The 10713-nt window shown below is 45.8% G+C and overlaps 1 protein-coding gene across 1 annotated transcript in view; it reads right to left on the reverse strand.

The window, feature by feature from the left end:
• CUNH2orf91 (chromosome unknown C2orf91 homolog) overlaps positions 1-1214 on the reverse strand; it is a 4988-nt gene extending 3774 nt beyond the window's left edge. The window contains 1 exon segment of the mRNA XM_012803983.1: positions 1149-1214. Coding sequence (XP_012659437.1) covers positions 1149-1214 — 66 coding nt within the window.
• Between the last annotated feature and the right edge of the window lie 9499 nt (positions 1215-10713).

A 10713-nucleotide genomic window follows, 5' to 3' on the forward strand; every position in this document is an offset into this window, starting at 1 on the left:
AAAAAAAAAAAAAAAAAAAAAAAAGAATATAACCTGCAATAGCTGGGAGGTCTTTGTATGTTTCTTCACTGCTGTATCCCCAGGGTGCACTCATGGATGGGTGGGAAATATCAGGAGATAGCAAAACATTCCTTGGATGAAAGGATGGATGAGTGACTGGGCGCTAGGATGCTCTGAGGATGAAGCTTGTGAAACCCCAGTATGGAATTTGGGAGAGCCCAGCGCTGGCCTGAGGCCAGAGAGAAGGGGGGCTACCCCGAAAGTAAGAGCAAAACCAGGTAGGCCACATTGCTGGCCTACACCTAGATCCAGGAGCAACTGCTGAAACTAGTTTTAAAAAAAACCTTTAGCAAAAAGCACCTTAATCTCTTAGATGCATATACTCCTGCTTAAGAAAGCCCTCACAGGGGCCTTGTCCCACAATGCCCATCCAAAGAGTGGTACTTTCTACAAGGCTGAAATAAGCTTGGTCACTGAAAAGTTGTTATGCATGTTTATGTAGCCCCAAAATTCATCATGTGGAAACCCTAATTCCCAAGGAGATGATATTAGGAGGTGGCGCCTTTGGAAGGTAAATAGGTTTAGATAAGGTCATGAGGGTGGAACACCCATGATGAGATTCGTACCCTCATAAGAAGAGAAAGAGACTAAAGCTACGTGCAGATGCAGAGAAGCCACCTGAAAACCAGGAGGAGTGTCCCCACCAGACGCCAGATCTGCCGGAGCCTTGGTCTTGAGAGAAGCCACCTGAAAACCAGGAGGAGTGTCGCCACCAGACGCCAGATCTGCCGGGGCCTTGGTCTTCAGACAAGCCACCTGAAAACCAGGAGGAGTGTCTCTACCAGACTCCAGATCTGCCGGAGCCTTGGTCTTGAGAGAAGCCACCTGAAAACCAGGAGGAGTGTCGCCACCAGACGCCAGATCTGCTGGGGCCTTGGTCTTGAGAGAAGCCACCTGAAAACCAGAAGGAGTGTCGCCACCAGACGTCAGATCTGCTGGGGCCTTGGTCTTGCCCTTCGTGGCCTCCAGAACTGTAAGAAACAAGCCACCCAGTCTGTGGTATTGTGTTATAACAGCCCAAAAGGACAAAGTTGAATAGTTTCTGTATTTCTTTTCTTCTGTAAAAACCTCTGCTTCCAGAGGACGACCTTGCCCGCCTTGAGAGCATCTCTGTGGAAGCAGTTCCACCATTTGACCATGATGGCTCCAGTCATGTCTGCTCAACAGTAGAGCTTCCAAGGTAGCTACACTTCAGAAAACCAAAGTGGTTTCCCCAAACCAACCAAATTCCCTTCCATATGAACTCCATATAGCTTCAGCTGACATGATCCATCTACTCATAACATCCATCCAGCCGCAGATCCCTTTCCCAACTGGAACCTATAGTATTATTGTTGATAACATTAGTAATAATAATCAGCTTTCATTGAGAACTTACTCAATGCCAAACAGTTGCTTTAAGTGCTTTAGAAGAAGAACTGTCTCATTTAATCCTTACAACAATCATATGAGATAGGTATTATTATCCCCATTAGATAGATAAGGCAACTGAGGCCCAGAGAAATGCCACAGCTATCCCATTGTAACAATAAAAGGCAGCAGCACCAGAGCTTGAATCCAGCTAGTGCGCCAGACACTGGAGCCTCTTAACACTATGCAGCACTTCCTATTGATCGCCTGCTCTTCCTGACCATGAGTCTATCTATAGTGACCCTGAATATAGGCCACATGGAAAAGAGTTCTCTAGGCCTTTGATAACTCACATCTGGAAAGCAGGATCGGGTTTTCAAAATGCCTTTACACCATTTTTCTCCCCTAATCCAACACGGTGGCTGGATCTTCCTGGTCATATTTGCCTTTCAGCAGATGATGTGTCCTGAGCTCTGTGGGATGAGTGGTTTCTAGACAGGAACATGCTTTATTCTGTTCCATGGGTTGGCTTCTCCCAGCCTGGGAGGGCAATGCAGGATTGGCATCCAGAAGAACATTCCTAGAGGAAACAGCCTTGTCAGTGTGCAGGTACTTGTTTAAATTCCAGACCCTCGTTTTTTGAGACACACATCTGCAGCAGGCATATGTACTGTGATAGATGAAAACAAAAATGGTTTTCCATTGTATCTGTATTATTAGATTTGACCTACCATCAAAAAAGCAAAGAAAGAGTGGAAAATTAAAGGTGATTTGATATTAGCCTCCTATTCATATTAGAAAAAGTAACTACTCTTGCGGTTTTCCTCACAGAGGTGTCTTTATTCATTTGACATGCCTTTAATAACTAATTCTAGTTGTCTGGTTGCCAAGAAAGATTTCCTACGGGCAGACTTGAAAGTGACTCGGAACTCTTTGCATGCCCGGCTTCAAATGATCCCAGAACAGCAAACATTCAACTTCCCTCCAGACTTCTGAAGTGTGGGAATAACATGAAAGAATGAACAAGAATCATTCTGCAGCCTGCATATGCTGAGTGGAGCTGTCTGGCAGGGGTTACAGCTCTGTCTACATGGACCAGGCATAGTGAGATTTGGAAATAATCTCATGAATTTGATCTGTGGAGTCAGCCAAACCAAATGATTTATTTGTAAAAAGTAAATCTACATGAGGGCCAAAAGGGTGCAGGTCAGCCATAAATAGATTGAGAGTATTCTTCTGTCTGCACAGACCCAGAGTAGGCACAGAAAGACAGGAAAAAAACACCAAAATTTTTATCATAGGGTCACCACCAAAGAACATACACAATAAACATGTATAAATTTGTTACAGTGGGTATTCTTGTGTTTGTGACTGGCTAAGTGGATGACATAGATAAATTCATTTAATCCTCACAACAATCTGGCCTAGGAGGTAGTAGTGTCATTAATCCCATTTTACAGATGGAAAAACTGAGCCTCTGAGACATTAAATAATTTGCCCAGGGCACATAGTCTTGGGGGCCAAAGCTGGCTAGTTGTTTATCAAGCATTTCTTTTTTCCCTCCTGGACACACAGGGAGAGGCCATTTTTCAGGCTCCCATGCACTTAGATGATCTATGTGACTCAATTTTGACCAATACAAAGTGGATAGAAGAAGCCTAAGTCATTTCCAGTTCCCACCCGGACACAATCCTCCCTTTCCTATTCAATGACTGGATAGAGAGGAGGATAGAACCTGAATATGGAAGAATACAGGATCTGAAATAATGACCCTGAGCAGAGCTCTCTTCCTCATCAATCTGCATTGATTGGGCAGTGATTGAACTAGAAATTGTATTGGTTCCACCTGAAAACTAAGCTGACTAATGCAATTCATAGGCGGTTTCCAAAATCAAGGACTCCAAAGTCCATGCTCTTAATCTCCTCCTTGTCTGTACTACTTTGGGTCTGATTAACTACTTTCCAGGGCACATTAGGAGGACTCTAAGTGTTCTGAGTATCATTCTGCTTCCCACATTATAGGTCCTGGGATGGTGATTGTTGTTTAGCTATCTGCTTCCCTGTCTATCCAGACACATTCCTCTTTTTTAAGTATCTGGTAAAAGCTACTCCTGTCTCTTGGTTAATTCATCCCCATTGCAGGGCTTGGACCTCCAACTGGTCTTTGATTTCTCCTCCTCCCTGTAGACACATCTAATCAGTTTCTAGTTCCTCTTCCACCCTTGCACTTCACTTCATTTCCTCAGCCTGTGCTCTGTTCCAACCCTCATCCTATCTTGCCTGATTTAATCCTAACACGCTCCAGACTTGTCTCTACCTCCTACCCACCCTCCCATTGCCTCTAAAAGGATTTTCCTAAAATTGACCTGGACAAAGGTCAATTGTGTATCTAAGAATTTATAGATATGTGAGCTCTAAACAGTTAAGCTCATGAACTCATTCTAGAAGTGCTACAGACCTCATTGCTGAGCGTCACTGTTGTCACCTTCCAAGTACTCGCCTTGGGAAGCCGTTCATTCAAAGCAGTGCCTCGTCCACCCTTCAAAGCAATTTTGGAACTCTTTTCCTGGATTGGCCATCAGAGCTGTTGTTGTACAAGGTTGGACAATTAAGTTTGCGAACTTGTCCTAGAAAAAATACTTTGAAGAGTGAACTAGGCACTGGTATCAGTGCAGAGCTTCCTGAGGGGAGTACTTTGAAGGTGACCAGAGTGATACTCACCAATGAGGCATGTAGCGCTCTTTCTAGGATGAGTTCACAAACTTAACTGTTATACGCATAAAATGATTTACATGCAAAGATGTTCACTGTATCATCATTTGAAGTTGCAAAAGATAGAAACACCGAACATCCATCAATAGAGACTCATTAAATAAATTATGGAACATAACGAGCTCCACCTAAAAATCTCCCAGGTCTCTGGTTAGATATAATGAGCAAGGTGCAGGACAGTGTATATACCACACTAATATTGGGGTTTAGAAAGTATTGGGAGATATATTCACATGTGTGTCTACAAAGACTCGGGGTATCTCTGGATGGATGCCCAAGAAAATGGTAATAGCAGGCTTGGTGTCCATAGTGCAGTGGTTACGGCATCAGCCAGATACACCAGAGCTGGTGGGCTTGAACCCAGCCTGGACCAGCTAAACAACAATGACAATTGCAACAACGACAAAAAAAATAGCTAGGCATTGTGGCGGGCACCTGTAGTCCCAGCTACTTGGGAGGCTGAGGCAAGAGAATCTCTTAAGCCCAAAAGTTTGAGGTTGCTGTGAGCTGTGATGGCACAGCACTCTACCAAGAGCAACATAGTGAGACTCTGTCTCAAAAAAAAAGAAAGAAAATGGTAATAGCAGTTGCTTCTGGAAAGGGTACTAAGTAGCTGGAGTTCAGAGATGGGAAGGGAAACAATTTTCAGGGATATGTTTGTGTTGTTTAAAGATTTTATTCTATGCATATATTAATTTTAAAAATTAATACGGAATTGGTCTTCCTAGTACTTGGTTGGTAAACTCCCAATCCCTCGGTATGAAAAGAAAGACCCTTCAAGTTCTGGCTCCAGTACTGCGCACTCACTCAGCTGCACGTTCCATGTACTCCATCACTTCTGCATCTTTTTTAGCTCTGTCCCTTCAAAAGTCCTGTCCCAGCTCAGCAGAAGCTAATCTCATGTTATCTCCTCTGTGTTCTTTATAGTTTTAAATGACGGTCCAGGATCCCAGTTTTCTCCACATGGGAAGTAGCTGTCTTTCTTTCCTACAAAAGATGTCTTACACATAGAAAGTGTTCAGAATATGTCTGTGCCTTGAACCCAAGTTATAATTCTACATGTCACAGAAAAAACTTCTGATAATACTTGGGACTAGGGAGAAGGATGGGCTTCTCCTTCCTGGCAAAGAAGGATCAGGATCTGAAATCTGCCCTAATGGGCTGGGGACTAGGCAAGGTCAGTAATACAGTTTCACCTGGGACACTTTGCAAGAATGGACCTCCTTCGTTTGATTCACTCCCAAGGCCACTCCCCCCACCCCAGTCTCTTTGCCCAAAACCCCACCAAATCAGTGGTGCTGCTATGCTCAGAGCATTGGCTCTGTAGAATCAGGCTGATTACATGGAGCTTTCTGGGGAGAGAGACATCCATTGCCCTGGACCACAGTCTGGGGTTTAAACTCAGTTGTCACAATTATTTGAAGTCTATTAAGTTTATTTATGTTCCAAAGCAGGTCCACTAGAGAAGGACCATCATAGTCATAAATATCAAGGCTGCTGTTCTCCAGACCCAGCTGGGCCTCTAGGCCCCTCCCCTTCTTAGCTCTGCAGGCCCTGCTTAGCTTATAGGCTTGAGCCACATACTCTTATTCAGTGCAGTACCTACCCTGTTTGACCAATCTTGCCAGCCTGGCCAGTATAACACAAATCCCTTACATATTTTGTGTGGTGGGAGTGTGTTTGAGCAAGACTCAAAAGTCCACGGGCATGGTGGTATCTTCTAGACTTGTTCACATCAAGTACATAATATCAGGAGCCCAGGGGTACACACTTTCTCCTCAAAGACACATGGAGATCTAAGAATAGGCACTGAACCCAATGCAGAACTAGGGGCTTCCTGTGATCCAGCGGTTCTCAATCTGTGGATCACGACCCCTCCTTTGTAACAATGAAAATACATTGGGGCATTAGAAAGGTTGAGAACCACTGCTCTACTCCAACCTAGAAGCCTTTAAGAAAACAAAGGATTGATGACATGTCTGAAGATATCCCCAGAGTTCTTAGCTGGGTGAGGTTTTGATCATTTTACCCATCAGTGCAGGGTGGAGGACACCACTTAGTCCCAAGAACAGTGTTTTGCAAAGTACATCCCACTCTGCACTGGTCTTGTCAGACTCACCATGAAAAAGTAAAGATGATCCTGTGGTCAAAAATTTCTGAAACACTGAGTACTAAATCTTCCTCTGGGGAGATTCACAATGCACATTTGCGTATCAGAGGCCCTGAGAAGTCCTACAGGAAAGAAATTTGTTTAACCCAATGTGCTCTAAACATCCTTGACAAAAGAATCTTTTTTTGGTAACATCTATAATTATCCCTTAGTTGGAGTATTACATGGAATACTTTGGGATAAAGCTGCCTTTAGGAGCGTGTGTGTGTTCACCACCCCCAGAGTTTCATGAAGCTTAGCATAGGCCAGGGGAAGGGACACTTCTCTAACTTTCTCCCCCCTGTCTTCTAGTTCCCAAGTCTTGAGCTGGCCAACACACCTGTTCTCCCTCTCTGTGCTGCTCTTTCCTTCTCTGCCCCAGCCTAGGATGCTGGAGGAAGGAAGGGGAAATGAAATGTCAGCTTCACCTTCAACCAAATAAACCACTCCCCACCTACCTGTGGTTGGCCCTCAGTATCTACCCACTGACTAGTGTTACTATTTCTTGTTTTTAAAGAGTTGGATTGAAAAATTGCTCTTTGTCCTTCTTCCCAAACTTTTCTCCAAGTTTACTTCCTCCAGGAAGACTCACCTGATCAACCAAAACACGCACTGTTGGTTTAGGGCAGTGATTGTCCACATGTGGTCTCCGGATCAACAGCAGAGCAGCCGCAGCACCTACACACTTACTAGAATCGCCAATTCTTAAATCCCTACTGAACCAGGAGGGACCATCAGTTTGTGTTTTAACAAGCCCCCCTGGGTGCCACTGGCCTAGGATTTTGGAAATCTCTCTTACTGAACAGGTTCCACTCTTCCTCATTTATTGTCTGTGTTTTGTTTTTTGTTTTTTTTGTTTTTTTTTGTTTTTTTGTATACCACACTCAATTCCAAAAAAGATGTGGATTGTGAATACTAAAGTACTCAGGATGCTAGCACAACTATGGATAAACACTCTTCCTTCCACCAGCTGCCTGTCCCACTCCCTCACCTCCTCCAGCTCTCTGAGAGGCTCTCCTCAGCAGTTTCTAAAAGCACCAACTCCTCCCACTGCCCCTCCCTCCTCCCTGTGAGCCTCTGCTTGCCTTTCTCCTTAGTACTTATTACCATTTAATAACGATATTTATGCATTTTTAGGTTCATTTTCTCTCTCCTCCCTCAAGTATAAGCTCCACGGGGCAGGGCTTTTCATCTATTTTGTTCCCTGCTCCATCCCCAGCACCAGAATGGCTAGTGTCAACGTGTCCCTTAACATAAAGAGGCAGGAGAGGTCACTTGCTGTGATTAAACATAGCTTTGCTCTGAGCTTGCTGGCAGTCAAAGAGTTACAAAGATCTCTTTATCTAATAACAGGAAATCAAACATCCCTCCTACAAAAGACCAAGTCTTCAGGGACCCTCCTTTTTGCCCAGCCAGCTCCCCGGGTGGGTGACAGCTATTCCTGTATCAACCCCAGAGGCTCAGCACCAACATCGCAGCAGCCTGGGAGACTTGACCAGCTTCCAGCCACACCCATTCAATTCAGGAGAACTTTCTCTTTTCTCTCCAATGAGAAATGGGCAAACTTTGGCCCACAGATTTCTGTACTGAACTTGTTTCCTGGCAGGAGAAGCAAAAGGGCACAGAAATCACAGGAAAGTGTCTGCTCATTTAATCAGTTTTGTAGGTTAAATGTGGTGGGGCCTGAGAGGTGGAGCCAGGAAAGCATTTGGCCACATTGAGTTCTTTTCCAACTGGCTGGAAACGTAGCCCCCACCTGAGGAGAGCATATCCAGCACTGATAAATTTATAAAGTATTTGACCTTTAATCAATCCTAATATTTTCAATCCGCAGAGTCTTCTTAAACGCCTGCAGCCCTGCCCCTGGACCCCTATTCATCACAATTACTGCTCCAACTGTCGGAGGCAGGGCATGAAACGGCACACGCTGACGTCCAATATTTTATCACTAATAAAGAGAAACATCCCAAGTATTTGCACAGTTCTGATACTTTCCAGCCCTGAGCCCAGGAAAGGGGGGAAGTGGTGATTTATGCTCCCTGCCTGGCATTGGTAATTGGCCCTCTCAGCTAGGGGCCCTGGGGCTGCTTTTCTCTGCCTCCCAGCCATGGGCCAGGGTGTGCAGAGAGTACTCAGCAGCGCAAGAGAGGCCTGCAGGGCACACAGTAGGCCTTTCTCGGCATCTGGGGAAGTGGTATGAAGCACTAGAAAGGGCAATTTTTCAAATCAAGATTTGGCAAGTGCTTGTCTACACTGGTGGCTTTGTAAACAAATCCAATGTTTATGAGAAATCTCGTTCCAGTTGTTGAAATGGCTGTGATCCTCCCCCTCCTTCCTTGTCTTGTCTTCCTGTCCTCCCTCCACACACCCCCTCCACCCATCTGCCCTGCTGACCCCTTCACAGGCAGGGTCTTGGCCCAACCCCATTTCCTTCTCTGCCTCCCAGCTCTAGCTCCAAGGAGAGAGACGCTCAGTTTCCAGCCACAGCATTCAAACGGCCCACAGGATGCAGCTACATGGCACCCAAACATCTGGATGAAATGTAAACAAGACAAGCAGATGTTTCTCTTTCTTTACAGCAGGTGCCTAGGCAGGGCCCTCAGGCTGTAGATGTAGGGTAAGGGCTCCCTCTGAGGTCCAAGTCCCCAGAGGGTGTTTGGGAGTGCTGCCACGTCACCCTTATCAAGGAGCTAACCACTTGAGTTTCACAGAGAGGAAGGAGGAAAGGAAGCCAGGTACTCCTAGAAAGAAAGTTACTCGAGAAGCTGACAATGGGAGGTGTCGCCGTCACCATCACCCAGGTGGTGTCTGTGGACAGGACTCAAGTTTGGGAGCTGGGGGCCGGAGTAGGGGATGAGATGTCAGTGCTTCTCAGCTGGGGAAGGAGTTGATGCCAAATCCCTCTTTAATTTCATTGTGACAGGATTTTCCGCACCTCCACATTCCAAACTACTGCCTTCTAGGAAAAAAGACTGTCCTGAAGAAACAAGAATTAGCCTGTACAAACCTCCTTCTTAGCCCCAGGGTCTAAAGAGGAGCTGAGCTCCAGGAACCGAGGATGACCTGGGGCTGGGATGATCTTCAGTTCAGAAAACAGCACAAAACTCTCCTTTCTCACTCCATCTTCCGCCTATCAGGAGGCAAAGAGGTGCATCATATTAGACTAACAAAGGTGAGCTGAGATATTTGTGAACAGGATAATTGAGGAAGGAAAGGAGGACAAGGGACCATGAAGAGCAGAGTGGCAGGAGCCATGGGGCAGCAGAGGCCAGCAGAGTTTAATGGTTGCCACTTGCCTTCCCTTTACTCCCTCCATTCTCTTTACCATGACTCCGTGTGTCCCACCAACACCGCCCCCCTCCAGTCCCTGGGTGTGACACTGAACACTTCCTGGCCTTCTATGTGACATCCAACCAGATTTCTCTCCCACTCCCTATCCCTGTGTGCAACCCTAAACACACTCCCCCAGCCCTCTCTGAGTGTAACACTAAACACACTCCCCAGTCCTATCCTGGGTGTAGCACTAAACATCTATCTCCAGTCCTCTGCCCCAACTCCTCTAGCCCTGAGTGTAGCGCTGAACACAATCTCTGGTCCTTTCACCTTCCTCAGACTTTTTTTTTCCTCTTGGTGTTTTATGAGGAAAATCCCTTCCCCAGTCTTGCATGTGACACTAACACACTCTCCCAATCTGACCTTTCATTCCCTGGGTGAAGCACTCGTGTGTCACACCAAACACCTTCCTCTGGGCTGCCTTCCTAGGGAATGGCTTTTCTACACTATTATCTTCGGAAAGGCTCTCAGGATCTTACCATGATCCTCTGCCCCAGCTCAACACAAATGAGAGAAAGAGAGAAAGACTCTGTGTGTGTGTGTGTGTGTGTGTGTGTGTCAACGACGGCAGCAGTTGAGAAGGCTGCTGCCTCCAGCTCCCCCCTCCCTCCACTGATTTTTGAATTTTGGGCCAAAGGCAAATATTTTGCTTTGACCTCAGTGTTCCTATCTGTGAAACTGAGCTGCTATCTGGCATCAAGTACCCATGGGAAAGGGTCTGGTTTCCATAAGCAGTTGAGGCCAGACGATGGTTAGGACCAGGTGAGGTACGATTCGGGGAAAGAGGATTATACTCTGGTAGGGAGGTAAGTTTTTGTTTTGTTTTTCTTGCTTTTTTATGAAACAGGAAGTGCTAAGCAATGCCCCAAGGCTTTGGGTTTTCCAAGTGGAGAATTTTACCCCTGATAACCACCACAACCCCTGAAAGAAGTGGAGGGCATCCTTCCACATTTGCGGGGAAGGGATGGGAATCAGACACAAAGAAAACTGAAGTATGGGTGATCCGATTCCCCTTCCCCCAAGTAGCCTTGCTTTTTAGCTCCATGGGT

Source organism: Otolemur garnettii, unplaced genomic scaffold (assembly GCF_000181295.1).
Source record: "Otolemur garnettii isolate 467f Iridium unplaced genomic scaffold, OtoGar3 scaffold00024, whole genome shotgun sequence".
In the NCBI taxonomy this organism is placed as follows: domain Eukaryota; kingdom Metazoa; phylum Chordata; class Mammalia; order Primates; family Galagidae; genus Otolemur; species Otolemur garnettii.